Here is an 18,244-nt window from a genome sequence, read left to right on the forward strand (position 1 = left end):
AGGGAAATATCACACCTTGTAGTTCAGTCTTCTAATAAGCCTCAGACCTCCTCTGTTTCTATCACTTAATTTAAGCTGATTCCAGTGTATTCCCATCCCTATGCTACAGTGCTGTAGTGCAGTTAAAGAATTTTTCCACACAATGATAATACTATTATTACTGTTAATTTTGACGTATCTGGATCAGAGTTCAGATGTGGATGAACATAAGCAGGTCTTCGAAAATCTTAATAGTGTTTTCTTCCTTTATTTTCCTGTCTTCACAGTTGCTCGCTCTTTCCCCCTTCTTTTTCCTTCCTTTCTTAAGAGCTTTTCTCTCACTGACTTAAGTCAGTGCTAGCTTGTAATGAAAATAGCACATTATTTGTGTATCTTCATCGTGTTTTTTATCCAGAAATAACAAAAGAAAGAAGTTTAAGTGATCAGTGATTTATTTCCTTTCCCCAGGTTACCAGTTTGTGGCCTCTCAGAAAGGGACCTTATTTCTGAAATGCACAGAAAATCTTTAAGATAGCCAAGATTATCAAAATACATTCATTCCTAAATCGTTTTTGCAATCCTTTACATTGATTTTACACTGTGTTTAAAGGATTAAACTTATATGTGGAATCTGGTCCTAAATATTTTATTTGAAAGTATCACTATTTATGGTCTTTTAATTAAATGTGGTGGATAGTGAGAGTCAAAGCTTAATTTAACAACTGTGATCTGAATCCTGTTAGAAACGGTTTAAGTTGTAAAGTATATCTTAATATGTATGGGAATAAGGAAATCATTCACTGCTTTAATTAAAACTGATGAGAAATAATGTGATTTTCCTTTTTGTCTTTCTCACTCTGAAAACATCCAATGTGAGCAGCTTCTGTGAAACTTGTGGGTTTGCTTGTATACAGATGTAAGGATTATTTGCGTGCTGTCATTTGCCATAGATTTCAACAGCAGTTTCCACATGTCACGAAAAGCACACCATATAAAACAGACGTGTGTTCTCTGTGGATGCTGTGTCTATAAACCAAGCAGGACATAATTATTTTAATAGAATTTGGACTGACATTGTATAACGTTTTCAAAAGGAGTCAAAAGACTTTACAAAAGAGGACAGCAACAGCACAAAAATACTAATTAAGATGAACTTTTCAAAGCATGTAAGTGATTTGGTGTGTGATTTTGATTACCCAGCTGAAGATGCGTTAAAGACTGAACTTCAGGAAGTGCACTTTCTTTAAATTAGGACTGCCACAAGCATCTCAGATCCAAAAGTAAAAGCATCCTAAAGCTCCTACACAGTCATTTGGGAAAAACATGGCCTTATTTTCTAATAGTCACATTATGAGTCAAAGCTGGTCGGGAATAGAGGTAGAGGGGAAGCCTATGTTCACCTGGATTAGCCTGTCATAGTGCCATACTTAAGCAAATGAATTTCTAGGCTTTTTACATAAGAGACTCCATTCCTGTTGTTCACCTAGGAGAATGAATAAAAGTGGCATGGTCATGCCTTTGCTTGGAGTCACTCTGAAAAACAGCATTTGGAACTCTCAGACGAGAAAGGCTGTTTCTCATATCCAGAAGTCTGTGGTACCCTACTGTGGCTGTTGCATGTACATATATGACATTGTTCCATAACCCAGACACAGAAATCACAAAAACTTGCTGTGTATAAAGTTGGCATTACATCTTTCAGCATGAATTCAGGTCCTGCAGGGACTTCTAGCAGTTTCAGCAGAACATGTTTGCTGAATTCTCCCACACCTGCTTAAAATGTTGGTTGCTATGTATGCTGTGAAGTGGGGTTATGTGGCTTATCATTAAGGATAAATGCCAGATGCAGAGGTCGATGAAATCCAGAGGAAGAATTCAGCAAACATGTTCTGTTTAGTCAGAAGCACTTACTAACTTTTGTCTCCATCTCAGATATTGCTTTGACTGCTTATGTAAGAAATAGATGAGGGAGTAGACTGATTAATGAAGGAACTGGAAATATGTCAATAGTGAAGAATATCAAGCATTCGGAGTATTCAGTATTTAAGGTCAGTAGAAGGTTTTGGAGAAGGAGTGAGGGAGAATAGAGCTTAGGGTTCAGTGGAAAGTGCCGTGGGGAACTGTGGGCTTTGGGAGCAAGAAAGAGCATTGAAGTTGAAGGTTGATGAATAATTGAGCTACGTGGGGATATATTATCTCATGGTGTATTAAGTTCCTTGTGATGATTATCCTCAGGATTTAGAGTAGGCGTTAGTTAAGAGGAGATGAGGGAGAGGGATTTGGGGGGAACAAGGGAGTATGCATAAGAGGAGGGTGGGATACTTGAGCTAGATGGCAAATTATTAGAGGCAGGGAAAGTATCATGGGGAAATATTGGATGTTCCTGCTGTATTATCACATTCCTTCAAGAGCATCTAGTTTTGAGCATTGTAAGATAGTGCTCTAGTGTACTGAGCTACTGTGGGTGGTTTTGTCCTATGTTGGTTCTATAGTCTCTGTGAAAGGGTGAATGTTTGCTGACATGTAGTTAGGTGGCAAAGGAGGCTAAAGAGTAGGGCCAAGCAGAAAAATGTAGAACTAGGTTATCTGGAAAGGCAGGCTTTGTTGCAGTAACCAGAGATTGGCTAGGCCACCTTAGGGTAATATTAGAGAGGAGTTAGAAGTTGCTGGGAACAGAAGTTTTAGAATCCTCTAGAATCCTTAATGTCATGCTCTAGCAGAATTGTGTTTTCCCACATAAAAATCTGGTTTTCTGAACTCCTGAACATAAAAAGCATCTCTTGCTGCAGCGTACTGCATGTCTTGCCCTGCTCTGTTCACCCCCCTCACCCAGATAACTTTGCTCTTAGGTTTCCTAAGGCTTTCTAGCACTGGGGATTTGATTCAAATATTGCAAAATATACTGGGGAACTCCTGACTGGGAAGTACAGCCTGGGATGTCTCATGGTTGCACTGCAACCACAACCTTAAAAAATGAGAATAAAGCAAGTAACTTCATCTGACAGTCCAGCTTTTCTTGAAAAGTGGGGTTGTCTCCAGCATTTTCAGTACATTTTGACAATATGGGTAGTTTAGTATTTTGTTAACAGGATGGCTTGTGGATGGAGAGCCAGAAAGGCTAGGAAGGTAAGCAGAATAATTTTGGAAAGATTTCCTCCACATTTGTGTCTGGTATCTGCCTCCTCTGTGTACCCATGGGAAGGAAAGATGTTGGGGTCCAGCTGTTTCTCGCAGCTTGACAGTGGGGTCTGTGTCACATCAGTAGTGTCAGTCGTTCACCTCAGTGAATAATAAATAACATGCACATCCAGAGAAGTGAGAGATACTACAGTGAAATGTTATATACAAAGATGTACTTCAGATTTCAGAAGTTTCAAATCTCTTTGCATTTGTAAAATTAAAAGGATCCCAAGATGCTTAACCAAAATTATAGTTAGTTTTTCAGCTCTAAGCTTGTGTGCTACTAATTTGAAGAAGGTGCAGGACTCGTTACAGTTAACATAATTGTCTGTGCCTTCAAAAAGAAACTAAACCAAGGCTAAGCAGTACTGGAGCCACTAAGATCTCGATGATATTTTTGATAGCTAGTTGTTAATTTTAATTGAATTATATTTCACAGACAGTTTAATAGAGAACCTGAATATCCCAGTCAAGATTAGGGCTATGATGTTCAAGGGTTTGCAGACAGAAACCAACATGTGTTTTCTACCACATTATGGGAAAGAGTTTCCACCCAAGAGTTAGCTAAGAGTTTAATCCTGCAATTAGTATGCTCTCTGCCCAGAAACTATCACTTGCAGTGCAGCAAGACAGATGGATTTCGGATTAGAAAGAAATCTCTCCCACAACAGGCTAATGCACGATTTATCAGATATGACTTGGGACAGTGGTTCATGCTCCTCTGAAGCAGCTCTGGGAGACAGGATATCAGAAAATTGTTATTTGTATTTCATTCCAATACAAAGTGGGGCCCATTGTGTCAGACGCTGTATAAACAGATAGTAAGAGACAAGGCCAGTCTCTAACGTTTTATAATCTAAATAGGCAAAGCTAGCACAACTGTACAGGAAATATAAGGATATAGCAAGGGAACGTGATTTGCTTGTGATCACAGAGTTGATTGGTGGTAGAGCAAGAAGCCAAACCCATCTGTCTGGATTCCCAACTCTGCAGTCTGTACTACAGTTGACCTTGCTATTAGATGATTATTAGTTTCTTCTGATGACTTTCTTATATTTTATCATTTTCTTTCGTATTTGATGTTGCTTATTTGTCAAAATTGCTGTACAGAGAATAAACCCCAGGAGGAGCAGGAAGCTAGTTACCCTACTTATGTGGAAAAGAACAAAGCAGTAATAAATCTGCAATCAAGGCAGATTTAAGTTTGTATGTTATAGAAAGCAGTTCTTTTATGTGTATATATATTTAAAAAGTATACCATTGATTACTTGAAGCAAAAATAGCAGCTGGCTTTGAAATTAATGAATCTAATCTGTAACAGGTACATACATAAAGCATGAAGTAATTCCTGGCATTCTTCAGTTGATACAGTATCTGAAAGTTGGGGAGAAAACATTAGAATCCAGGAAAGCTACACAAAGTATTTTATGGTGTTTTTTTTTCCTGCAAGTGAATGAACAAGCATTACAAACATGCCCTACACCTGTAAGATCTAGTTATATGGCAGGTAACCAGGGAATATTCTGTGTTTTTAAATGAAATCTGCACATTGAATCAGGCAGAGAACAGCTGGCTTAGAAATCAGCCTGAGAATCGGAATAATCTATGTAAGGTATTTGTGTTAGCATTAAACATTTTTGCATGCTGTCGGGGCAGAAGATAGCCTCTGAGCTTTGTGGATTAAGGAAATGGCTGGTATGACTTTCTGGAATTGGGTTGCCTTGTTAAGAATGGAAAACTCAATTAAAACTTAGTTAGGAGAAGGCTATGTGAGCCCTGGTGATTTACTGCTGCTCAATGTGGATTCGTATTTTAAAAAGCAGAGTTTTCAGTCAAATTCACGTCAGGTTATTAGGGAAAAAGGTTATGGTCGTTTCTGCAGCATGTCATTATTATTTTATTTTTTTTTGAGCAAAAGCTACATACCAATATGCATGTGTATCTAATAAGCAATAGAAAGGCAAATGAAGATTAAAAGAAACTATTCTTTAATAGCCAAATACACATACAGTTGGAAGACTACAACACAAACTGAGGGGATGCATTCCTGTATATAAGAAACAACTGATGATTAGGCTTTGTTAAATTGTACTGTGTTTAGGAGCACTAAGGCAGAGCCGGCGTTCGCTTAATACATCATCCGTAGTTCTAATGCTAGAATGTAAATCCTGTCTTTCTCACAAACTGGACACAGCTACTTTGAATCCACATTTTTAGATACATCATTGCAAACTGAATGTGGATGCTTTTCCCTTGGATTTTGCTTGTATGAAATCATTTGCATTAACTCGAAATGGGAAATTCTACGAGAAAATTAGCTGAAATCAGATTAACCAAAAAGCCAAAATTAAATGGAAACAAAACCTGTTAGTATGGAACAGAAGTGCCCACACACAGGCTGGTTCCAACATAACTAATTGTATGTAGCAAAACTAACTGTTACTTTGGTTCCAGGTTTTTTTTGCAGAGAAGCCCTAGAACCTCTGTCGATTAAAATATAATTGTTCTGGTGATGCAAATATTTACAGCCACACTAAGGCCCTTTCATATTGTCTCTGCAGTGTAAAATAGACACAGCACTGCTGAAAATGAAGTTAGAGATAGCAAGGCCAGAGGCATCAAGGCCCTTCATATTTCATAGGATTTTCAGGAGACAACACTTGCCAGTTGTATGAGGTAGAAGAAAGGAGAGGAGAGGTTGAAGGGTTTGCAGTGAAAAAGCAGACTGTGGAAAGCAGAAGAAATACAGTAAATGAAAATCCACAAGTACAAATGGCTAAGGATCAAAGGTGAGGGGTTGTGTAGGAGGGAGGTGCTACTGATGCTCCCAGACAGGCAGGGATGGAAAAATTCCTTTAAAACTAAGCACCTGCTGCTTACGATTCAGGCTTCAAAATTACAAACCATGTCAGTAAAAGCATTTTGCTTTGCAGTTTAAAGGGGACCTAAAGGAAAGAGCCAACGTATTAGAGGTGGGAAAAAAAGAGAATGGGGAAATATTTTAGCAAAACTAATCAGCACACATGTACAGTGGGATATTGCTTAGGCATGGCTGGTTTCAATCAGGCTTTAACTTTTATTGCCCAGGTTTTCAGTGTCTTCTTGAGCAAAGGGAGACACTTTTTAGTGTAGTTTAGTTTTATTTTGTTTTGTTTAGTTTAGTAAGGGGCCGGGCAACTGAGCTTTGGATGGCTTCCTAACCTTGTGCCTCATTCCTCTTCATGGGTGTGTCTGACTTCAATTTCTGTTTCTTAATCCTACTCTAGTCTTTGTGGGTGAGGAGAGATGATTTCTGACTCTTTTGCCCATCGTAGAACACAACACCGAAATCCTTCTGATGGAGTAAAGGCTGGCAAATACTAGAAACCACAAGAACTTAGATCCAGAACCAGCCTATACTTAACTGCCATACACACGCTCACATTGGCATGCCCGCACAACCAGAAACCAAACTGAAGGCTTCCTCATTTGAAATGGCTTTCCCCTGCCCCATACTGCTTTGATATTTGCAAACTGATGAGCTGAATATCACATGTCAGGGATTGGCAGCAGACAATGGAAAGCCATAAAGCTGTTCCCAGTCCTTCACACTGAGACAGAACTGATCAAATTGTCATTTATTAATCAGTGGAATAAACCAGCCTAATCTGCTGTGTGCCCTCTATCTGTTCTCACTCCCAGATTCCAGTTTAAGCACTCTGTTTCCCTTTAAAGAATTTAAGATTAACCTGATGATTGCTCTTAAATAGGAAATAGGAAAAAAACAAAGAAGCGGCTAAAAGAAGTTATATGTGTATGTAGTTTTACTTTCCCCTGTTCAGTGAAGGGATGCTCGCTCTTCTTGTCTACTTTGAATACCAGATGTCTCTGCACAGTCAAATTGAGACGTCCTGAAAGAGAAAGATTTTCAGATGTCCTCAGCTTTTTCTGGAAACTGGGCCCCTTTAAAGATGCCTCAAGTATGACACTCAAAAACAGAGCTGTCCCAGACTGCACAGTGCTTTTCAAAACCCAGCCAGCATTTTTAGTAGCCTATGCCTCAAGGAGTCTGGGCACCTTACCCAAAAAGAGCTAAAAATGTAATTTGCAGTTCTTCAAGTAATCCAAAACAAAGTATCAAATCCCTTCCCATCTTCCTTTGCCAGGGAAAGTCCCCGTGCACTGGAACTGGCCTCATTCTACTGCACAAGGGACAGCAGAAGTAAATGGAGGGTGGAGTGGGAGAGCTTTTGGAAGAGTGATCAGGCTGTGCATAGTGCTCAGCCCTACTTAATCACAGATGCCTTGCTTGAGAATCGAGTTCCAAATATTTCCATGGTGCTCAAACACATATACCTGGCTGTCTTCTGTGCTGAAGAATTTCAGCCACCACAATTTCCTTGGCTGTGCTGCTGCTGATGGCTTTTTCCATTATTTTAATACTCACTCAGCAGATACTTACTTGGTGTGGGTCACTAACCAGGCAAGAAAGTATCGTCCGACTGTTGAATTTTCCAAATGTGAAGGGTTTTATGCCTGCATATTATGGCCACAGAGGAACAGTCTGGAGATGTGCAGAATGAATGTGCATGGCAATATGAATACAGCACATGACAGATGCATGATTTGACATCTAACTAGATGTCTGATCTTTGCCTTTTTATAACAAGACACCCCTTCTGAGACCTAATCCTTTGGCTAAAACAAGGGATTGTCGAGGAAAAATCAGTCAATGTAAAAGTCTTAAGAACTGATTGAAAATAGTTTTGCTACAGGTGGACTGATGAAGGGTTTAATTTCTCAGTCTCTTAACACACTAAGATGGATGTTGTAAGATATCAATCATCCTAAATAAATTAATAAATCACCTGTACTAGTATACAGATGGGTTGTGGTGGGGTTAGAGAACTAAAGCAGAACAGTGTGATAGGCTGCTTCTGTCATGAACCATTTGCCACCCAGCTCACTTTCTATTCTGGCAATCAACTGTTGCTGCCAAAGGAGCTGTTACAGCAGGTTTTAATGCCATCAGACAGGAATGCCAGGTAGACCTGTGGAACTGACAGCTCTGGCTTTGAAAAGAGACTAGAGAAGCATGATTGGAACCATCACAAATAACTGTCTTAACATAAATTCTCGTTACAAGGTGTACTGAACAGAGCTGGTCCACTCTTCAGAGGTATAAAAGGGGACACAGAAAAATGCTTTTTCTTCTGTGCAATAGTCTGTGCCCTGTTCTGATTTCCACGTTTACAGAGGGGCACAGAAATAACTAGACAAAAACTTCAAGGACAGACCACAGAAGAATGTTCCCTAGGAGGTGGAAGATGAGACTTGTGAAACTTGTAGGGTGTTTGTGAACAATAAACGCAGTTTTAAGAGTTGCTTAGGAGGGTGTTTTGAAAATTCTTTCAAATTTGTGTTAAAAGAAGGCCCCAAAGTTTTGAATTTGTAGTTACTTTTACCAGTTTAGTTATTTTTACCAGCTTCCTACGCTGGAGAGTGCCGCTTTAGCAAGTGATTGATTAGAGAGAAAATTATACCCAGCCTTAGGGTATAATAAGGGATCAGGCTGTGTACGTTCTTCAGTGTGCATCGTATTGCATCCCTGAATCAAAATATTTGAATCAACTTCAGGTATTCTGGCTTCAGCTGGTCGCCTGAAGTGTAAGGAATAGCCCATCTGCAAGGAAGAACTCATCTGTTCCCACTCTGATGATGCACAGCTGGCAAAGAGGATTACTTTGGGGGTCTCTGATGAGCCGGAGAATCTAGCTGGAGACAGGACACAGGAAAGAACAAATTGGTGTACTGAGGAGACACAGACACTTTCTGGGTTGCCTAGCGTGTCTTATTCCAGCCTGCAGGGTCATACTAACCACAAGGCACAGGACTTGTAAATAGTTTTCACCAGGCTCAGTAGGAGGGACCGGAGGAGCTTCTTGCCTTCCTTCACAGCTGGGGGCATAATTCAGCTTCCACGACCATGTGAGCGTGTTGCAACTGGGCCATTCTCTGTCCTTACAAGAGGCTCGTTTCAGGTAGTGTTGTGATTTTTCATGTTCCACACTAGTTTCCTACTTCTCACTTATCACTCTCCTTAAGATACAGTAATTAAGACATTTGGGTTTACAATAAAGATGTCTACCTGAAACAATATGTGGCTTGACCTCCTAAGTATCAGAGGGGGTTCAGGTAGGCCATGTTAACCCCAGCCCTGTGTGTGGAAACAGTTTTGCTTATGGGCATTTGTGAAATTCATATGTTCTGTACCCAGGGATACTTATTATGATCATACAGCCTGATCTCCTGCCTAGCACAACCCTTTCAGCCTCACCCATAACTTCTGCATTAGGTACACATCTCATGATTAACCCACATCCTGTGATGGGATTATATACTGAGTTTTGTATTGATTGGATTATGAGTTTAGACAAATCATGGTTTTATCTTGGGTTTTCAGTACTTTAGGCTTGCCTCTATATGTTTTTCCTTTTAGAGTTTCGCAGGGCTTCTCCTAGTTACTCTTCTTTGCCATCTAGTTCTTCATCTCCTTCCTGCACAAACAATTTATGTTAAGCTAGAAGTCTCTTGATTTCCTTGCTTTGGGCTTGCACAGCCTGAGTACATCTTCCACAGTACTGAAGGAAAGATGCCTAGTTGTTCCATAAACACTGGAACTAGATACTGTTTTTCTTCAGACTTAAATCCTCTACAAACTATATATGTAATCCTTATGATGACTTGAACTCTCCTCATGTTCTTTATACCTTGTCTCTCCAGTGAAGGACGCTATCTGCTAGGTGACTCTTAACAGAACTCTCTGTACTTACTGGTGAGCCATTTGAGGCCAAAAAGAATATATAACAGCTGCATTCTTTGGGGTTTCTTAATGTCATCAGGACAGTAATTTGGGTGTCTGTCCTTCAGCAGTTGCCAGTTTTCACAACACTGGTAAGAACTTAATTTTCCTTGGGATTTCTACACTTCTGTCAAGATTGACAGGTTTGGAAGTTACTGTGTGTGGCGGGGACAAGGCAGACAAACAGATGATTAGAAAGACAGCACAGACACGTAAACTTGTTTCCTTAGGAAACGGAGCTACAGATTATTACCTGGGGAGTTTATGGTTCTTTAAAATTGCTACCTCTGGGTATTCTTTCTAGTCATCTTCCTTCCTGTCTTTGAATCTTCTTTTAAGGTCTTTGGGGGTTTCAGGAAGGAGTGGGACCACATGAGTCTGGACAAAAAGTTAGGCCAAATTTTGAGCATTGTGAGGCAGTACCTGTGGGAAGCAGTAGACACCACCTTACTGCAACTTTCTCACAGCTTTTTGGTGCCAGAAGTCCTCTCACAAAGTTGCATTGTTTGAATGGTGTAATTATGCGGGATTAGTCTCAAATATGCAACCAGAGTGACTGATAAATGATTTCCTTTACTCCAGCACTCATGCAAGATTAATTAGGTACAGTCAGTATGGTGACACTTTGAAAATGTAAAGCGTTATATAAATGTTGAGTGGTATTTGCACTGATTATATCCAGGATGTTGGTTGATAGGAAATACGTAAAATGTTGGGTTTTTTTTTTTTCTTGATGCGTTTCCATATATGCAGCTTCAGGTAAGAAAGTACTTTTATAAATGTGCTTGGCAAAGGGGTTTAAGAATTATGCCATGGATGCTTTGAATGCCGAAGTGTGGGTTCAAAAGTTGCCTGATTTTCAAACGGCCACCTATGGCTATCACACATGAACTAGGTTTATGCTCTGCCTATCAATTCATTCTCCACACAATACTTCACTCTCTACATTCTCTCCTCTTGTGACGCTGGATGGTCCTCATAGCTCTCTCACGGCAGAGACCATTGGCCAAAAGAGAAAAGGTAAACAGATGGCTTGTAGGTATTTCTAGCATTGACACCGTTTCCTGCCCTAGTGATTTTACTGTTTACTACGCCTGTTTACTGATTTAGTTATAGCTGTGTTTGCATGGCACCTAGAAGAGGGTTTGCTTTATTTTAGTACCATTTGAAAAAGTTTGTCCATCCGCTCCACTCTCAGTTACTCATTCCTACTCATCCTGCCAAAGTTTTCCACCCTCTCAGCTGTGCTGGATGCCAAGTGAACACTTTGTGTGGCTGTGCTCTAAGTGGGGGAGGAAGTGGAAGCTGCAGTGAGGGAAGGAGGAGCAAGTCTTTGAATATTATCTCCTTAATTGCTTTTTTCCAAATCTGTTACGAGTTGTTCTTTAAAGGTAAATCAGCAGCTCTAATGTAATGCAAAAGGGAAGGATTTTTACCAGCAATTAAATAGATTCCTGAAAAGTCCCCCAAGCTCCCAAACTTTCAGATCTGTGGTAAGAAATAGAAAAATGTGGGAGTTCCCTAGTTAAGATGAAGTGCATCGTTTATTCTGGAGAATTTCTTGAAGCCCGTGTGCACTGCTTGTACTCATAGGACTTTTAAATGTGCTTTCTTGTCTGTGTGTTCTTTTCTACTTTGTGTCCATCAAGGGGAAGAAGCCTGGTATAAAGGCAGGGTAGACAAGCTGGGCTGTACTGTGTGCTTGGACAGCCCCATCTTCTCAGCTATGAATAGCAGACTGACAGAAGTCAATCTCTTCCAAAGGGAAGAGACCAAACATTCAAAATGAAGTCTCCCTGGTCTAATGCTGGTAACATATCCCTGCACAATGATTTATAGTTCTCAAATATCCTTCATGGCAGCCATGACACTCCTCTTACTGATTTATTCTGTATTGTTTTCCTTTTCATTGCCTTAAAAGTCACTGCTTGTTTCCTGCTGATCCTCCTTTAGGCCAGTTTCATAACCAGCTGATTGCATGCTCCGAACACTTGACATGTAGCATATATGGGATCTGGGTCCAAATGTATTGGCTCTGGGCCATCTCTGTTGACTGTTGATGATACTTCATTGAAATTGCAAAACTGTTATGTAGCAACACCATGTTATTGGAAGAGGCACAAGTGTTTCATTTGTGTGATGGGTTGACTGTGGCTAGATGCCAGGTGCCCACCAAAGCTTCTCTATCACTCCTCTGCTAGATGGGGTGAGAAAATATAACAAAAGGCTCATGGTTGGTATAAGGACAAGGAAGGAGATCATTCACAGTTACTGTCATGGGCAAAACAGACTCGGAATTACTCCAGTGTGGGGTCCCTCCCACAGCAGACAGTCCGCTACAAAATTCTCCGTGTGAGTCCTTCCCATGGGCTGCAGTTCTTTATGAACTTTACGAACACTTCCATGGGTGCAGTCCTGCAGGAACAGACTGCTCCAGTTTGGGGTCCTCTGTGGGCAGCAAGGGCACAGCTTGCCTCACCATGGGGTGCACCACTGGCTGCAGGGGAATCTGCTCTGGTGCCTGGAGCACCTCCTCCTGCACTGACCTTGGTGTCTGCAGAGCTGTTCCTCTCACACATTCTCACTCCTGTCTCTGGCTGCAGTTGCTCCAGCACAGTAACTCTTCTCCCTTCTTAAATACATTCTCTCAGAGGTGCTACCACTGTTGCTGATGGGCTTGGCCTTGGCCAGTGATGAGTCTGTCTTGGGGCCAGTTGTTACTGGCTCTGTTGGGCATGGGGGGAAGCTTCTATCAGCTTCTCACAGAATCCACCCCTATAGCTTCCCTATTCCGCCCCCCCACCGCTACCAAAACCTTGGCATACAAACCCAATCCAGTTGGTTTTCAGTTGATTCCTACGTGTATAAAAACTACTCTGTGAGCTGGGGTGGAACAAATGGTGTTGGGTTTCTCATTGCTCGCTCTTGTAAATGTAGGTATGTTGCAAACAGAATGTGTACGCATACATTAGCTCAAACTTCCCATTTCTTTTCCTTGTCCCACTTGTATAATAATGAATAATCATTACTTTTCCCTGAGCTTGGCTGTCCACAGGCCTGATTCCCTCTACGTAGGTTTGAGGGTTGGATTGCTTCAGTATGCTCTAACCTGTGCTGTAGAAAAAGTGTTACCCTGTGACTGCTGTACAGAGCTGCAGGGCTGCTATTTGTTAGGACAAAGCAAAGATTATTACCTTTATCCACGTTTATACACTGTGCTTTGCACAGTTGTCATTGTGGTTGCAGCTGATACAAATTTTGATTTATTGTTGCACTGTTAACTCTTGTACATTATGTGGTGTGCACAGCATGTGTTTTAGCAATGTGCCAAAGTCAAAATGATAATAATAGAAGAAGATTAGCCCAGAATTTAAATGTGGTGAAAGTGCTCTTTGGACTACCGGCAATGAGAATCAAAGCAAAAAGAGAAACGGGCTCCTTTTAATTTAACAGGACAAGAGTAAATCACAGCTACTACTCATTCCTTCATTGCTTTTCTTCAGGTGACCATGTGTCCCTTTAACTACATGGCTGAATTGAGTACAGTGTCCTGCTCACAGCCAGGATGCCCAGGTGACTGCAGTCTTACCTCTTCCAACCAATAACCCTGCTTCTACCCTAGCAAAAGCCTGTTTTCATCTGCAAGGCTCCCTGTAACTCACCCACATGCAAATGCTTATGACCTTAATTAAAGCAGTTCACCTCTTTCTGCCTCAAGGGATGGTTTCCTCATAAGGCAGTTGTGTTTAATTAGCATTTGCATAGCATTCTGCTGGTTGCTTTCCTGGAGCGTTGTTCAGTAGGAGCGTGGGATTGCTGAAGCCTGACTGGCAAGCTTTGCACCCTCCTAATTGACACAGAAGCCAAGTAGAAGTTACACAAGGAAAGAACAGAGAATCGTTAATGATGGATCATTAGCAAGTAGCTCCTTTGAATGCATGCAGATAACTTTATAACTCTATCAAAGTGAAAAGTAGCGTGATGAATTATGCATCAGACAATAAAAGCTCAAGGAAGACACTGGTTTTATAATTGCTGTTCAATTTTCTAGCATGCTCTAGTTTGTAAGATTAATTTTCTTTGGGGAGCGTGAAGCATTCTATGCCTGTTGTACACTTAATGTCAGTTTTGGGTTTCTCTCATTAGAGGTTTTATTCTGTGTCTTTTCATATCACTGCAAAAACTCCCAGGGTTTGAGAGGCACAGGTTTTATACTAGCAAAAATGTTCAGAAGTATAGCTACTAAGCTAGTTCCTTTGAGGATTGCTGATGTCTCAGTATAAAAAGTTCTCAGATACATCTGAAATAAGATTGCTTTATACCTGTATATAAGTATAATTTTTAATAGAAATTGCCCAATCGTTTTGTGGCTTTGTTGAATTTCTGGACTAATAAATCTCTAAGGGGCATTTTTGCTCTGAAATTATCTTCAGAAGCATTTCAGTTGGCACAAATAGACCATTCCTGTGGCTTGCGCTAGTGCCAGTTCAGCCCTCAGTCAGTCCTAGGAAGAGGAATTAATACAAATATTGCCTAGTGATGTCACCTGTCTCTTTAAAATGTACTGATCTCTCACTTGAGATTTCCTCTGAAAACTGAACTGTATTCAAAGTGAGTAGAATTAGAGGAATAAGTTAATTGAAAAGTTATCCCTGATGTGGGCTGTATCTTAGCTTTGATGACTATTAGTGGTTGAAAGGACTGTGAGAGATCATCTGATCGATCAGTAAGCCTCAGGGATGAGCCATAAAATCAGCTATGCTTGAATAATTCTTGTTGCTGAAGACCTGACTAATAAGAACTCCACAGCCTCCTCGTATGCCCTGTTTCAGCATTTTTCTATCCCTGCCATTATAAACGTTTTCTTTTATAATTTTCTAGTACCTCACTTCAGGTTCCTTTGTTGCAATTTAAATCAGTTATTTTTGTGCTTGGTTGGGTTGTGTTGGGCTTTTGTAATATATAATTTGAAGACAAAAGCTATTTTTCCCTGTCCTTTGTCTTTAAGTCCACAATCCCACTTTGTTCAGACGGTCCTGTTTTCACTGATTGTTTTGGTTGGCATCCTCTAGAACCTCTTCGGGTGTTCCAGATGGCTGTACAGTGGGGGCACCACACCAGGCACTGCTCCAGCTGCCACCTGCCAGCTCTAAGTACAGCAAAAAGATTATTTGATATGTCCTGCAGGCTTATCTCGTGTTTGTATGTGCCTGTATGACTCTTGCCTTTTTCACAACAGCATGATGTTGTTGACTCATCCTAACTTTGTGATCTAGAATAATCCCTAGCTACTGCTACCTTGTTATTTGTCCCCTGCCCTCTATTTGTATAATTAAATGCAGTTCCCTCCAATTGGCATTGCTGAATTTCACCCTGCTTTGTCAGACCATTTTTCCAGTGTAGCCAAGTCACAGTTAGTCTTAGCTTGAAGTCCTCAGAAACCTGAGCATGTATGTTCTCAGTTCCATCAGCCATCCCACTAAAAATTATGGAATCACAGAATGGTTTGGGTTGGAGTGGACCTTAAAGCTCATCCAGTTCCAACCCCCTGCCACAGGCAGGGACACCTTCCACTAGGGCAGGTTGCTCCAAGCCCCTGTGTCCAACCTGGCCTTGAACACTGCCAGGGATGGGGCAGCCACAGCTTCTCTGGGCACCCTGTGCCAGCACCTCAACACCCTCACAGGGAAGAACTGCCTAACGTCTAATCTCAGTCTCCCCTCTGTCAGTGTAAAGCCATGCCCCCTTGTCCTGTCCCTGCAGGCCCTTGTCCAAACCCCCTGTCCATGTTTCTTGTAGCCCCTTTAGGCACTGGAGCTGCTCTATGGTCTCCCTAGAGCTTTCTCCATGCTGAGCAAGCCAAACTCTACCTGTCTCCAGATCAGAGCCACTCCAGCCCTTGGAGCATCTTTGTGGCCTCCTCTGGGCTCGTTCAAGCAGGTCCACATCCCTCTTGTGTTGTTGTCCCCAGAGCTGGACTCAGGACTGCAGGGTGGGAGGGGGAGTGGGGAAGGAGGTTCTTACAAGAGTGGAGTAGAGGGGGGATTCTCATCTCCCTTGATCTGCTGGCCACGCTCCTTTTGATGTAGCCTAGCACACGGGTGGTTTCTGGGCTGTGAGCACATGCTGCAGGCTCATGTTGAGCATCTCATCAACCAGCACCCCCAAGTCCTTCTCAGGGCTGCTCTGTCCAGTCTTCAGGCAGCCTGTATTTGTGCTTGGGATCGCCCCAACCCAGGTGCAGAACTTTGTGCTTGGCTTGGTTGAACTTCATGAGGTTGGCATCAGCCCACCTCACAAGCGTGTCAAGGTCCCTCTGGATGGCATCCTTTCTCTCCAGTGTATCAACCTAACCACACAGCTTGGTGCTGTCTGCAAACTTGCCGAGGGCGCACTCAGTCCTGCTGATACATGTTGCCAGCAAAGATGTTAAACAGCATCAGTGCCAACACCGATCCCTGAGGAGCACCCCTCATCACTAGTCTCCACTTGGACATCAAGCCGTTGACCGCAACTCTCTGAGTGTGAACAGCCAGCCAATGCCTTTTCCACTAAGTCGTCCATCCATCACATCCATCCCTCTCCAATTTAGAGACAAAGATGTCGTGTGGGACAGTGTCAAATGCCTTGCACAAGTCCAGGTAGATGATGTCAGTTGCTCCTCCCTTATCAATCAGTGCCATGGCCCCATCATAGAAAGCCACCAAATTGGTCAGGCACAGTTTGCCCTTAGTGAAGCTGTCACCAATCACCCCGTTATTGTCCAAGTGCCTTATGAATCGGAGTACCCCAATACACATAGCACTGGGAACAATAGAAAGGTTTTCTTAAAATTGGGCAGATTCTATGTTCTACTTAAAACTTGCTTATTGTTACATTATTGTGAACTGGAATTTTTGTAGTCTGTAATTCCAGAATATAACATTCCTGCGGTAAGGGCTGTGATAAGACTGCTGTGAAAACGAGATACTTTCCTTTAAACTAACATAGACACTTCAATATAAATATGGGCAGTAACTTTTGAAAATTATTGCCTTGCTCTGCTTCTTTTACAGGACCAGGTGTCAGATACAGTGATTTTGCTATGTCACATCCGAAACCACCTCCTCTTGTCGGACAGCATACAGTGGAGATACTGAAAGGCACACTGGGGTATGAGGATGATGCCATAGAAGAACTGCTCCGCACCAGTGCTGTGGCTCAGCATGAGATCAGATAAGGAACATTAGCTACATTCCTTCACACTGAGTTCACCTTACTTTGTCCTCTCTTTGCTCCCTTCAGCTCCCCTAATGGGACTCAAAGAGAAGACATAATTTAATTCCTAATTTTCTTCCATGTGTGTTTGTATGATTTTAACACTGATGTATCAAATAAACAATCTCATACTGTCTGCGTGAAAGATTTTCTTGGGGGAGGGTAAATGTAGCTATACGGTCCTGTGTGGCTACTTGTTTTCTGTATTTCATATGGGAAATGGAGTTCTTATCATAATTACAGTAATTGCCTAAAGCGTTTGTCCCCAGAAAGGGATAATGTTAGTGAAAAGAAGCAGAACCTTTAAAATCTGTATGCTAGACTTTCCACTTGCAGAAAACTCCCTTGTACGATTATTCTAGTGGAAAATCAATCATGTACAAATTGGTGATTGATCTGATTGACTTTGAACAGAATTATCAGTCATGAAGTCTTTGTTCTTCTCTGGTTTAAATCATGGGTAGAGTAACCACTGCAAAACTCACTTCTGTTCCCTGGTATTCCAAATTACCAGTACGTCTTTATATTACATTGCATGGTCATAACAGTCCCAGCGTGTCCCAGCAGAAATAAGCTGAAATTGGCACAGTTCTTTAGTTATGAAATAAGCCTATTCCAAGACAAGTTGAGAGACAAACTATGATTGAATAGTCTTTTGTAATTTTATTCAGGAAGGCCCAGGGTACTGTTGGTTAAACATCGATCCACACAAAACCACATGGTGAATGTCAAATGCCAGAGCCTGCCAAGGCTTCTCAATCTGGTTCTGTGAGTAGGTAGCAATCCTTATCTCTGTCTTTAGCTGCCATTCAAAGCATCTTCTGCTATGGAGAAAACACAGGTTAAGATCTGTGCAAAACTTCTGACTCAGTGCCACCCTCATGATTAAAACATGGCAAGTGTTGACAAACCTGCCTCAAATGTAGTAATACTGTATCCTGCAGTAGGGTCACTCTGAAGAGTAGGGCACCATGCACTGTAGGAAGG

At 41.5% G+C, this 18,244-nt stretch overlaps 1 protein-coding gene across 3 annotated transcripts in view; it reads left to right on the forward strand.

Annotated features, from left to right (window-relative positions):
* The window catches only part of SUGCT (succinyl-CoA:glutarate-CoA transferase), a 309,260-nt gene extending 291,867 nt beyond the window's left edge, over positions 1-17,393 (forward strand). For all 3 annotated transcript variants that reach the window (XM_061374866.1, XM_061374868.1, XM_061374867.1), the window contains one exon: positions 17,056-17,393. In XM_061374866.1, coding sequence (XP_061230850.1) covers positions 17,056-17,219 — 164 coding nt within the window. In that variant the 3' untranslated portion in view covers positions 17,220-17,393. The remainder of the gene's footprint in view (positions 1-17,055) is intronic.
* The last annotated feature ends 851 nt before the right edge of the window (positions 17,394-18,244 follow it).

This window comes from Neopsephotus bourkii, unplaced genomic scaffold, assembly GCF_033783945.1.
Source record: "Neopsephotus bourkii isolate Nb327-2 ecotype Australia unplaced genomic scaffold, CSIRO-AGI_Nbou_v1 NB_1655, whole genome shotgun sequence".
NCBI lineage: Eukaryota > Metazoa > Chordata > Aves > Psittaciformes > Psittacidae > Neopsephotus > Neopsephotus bourkii.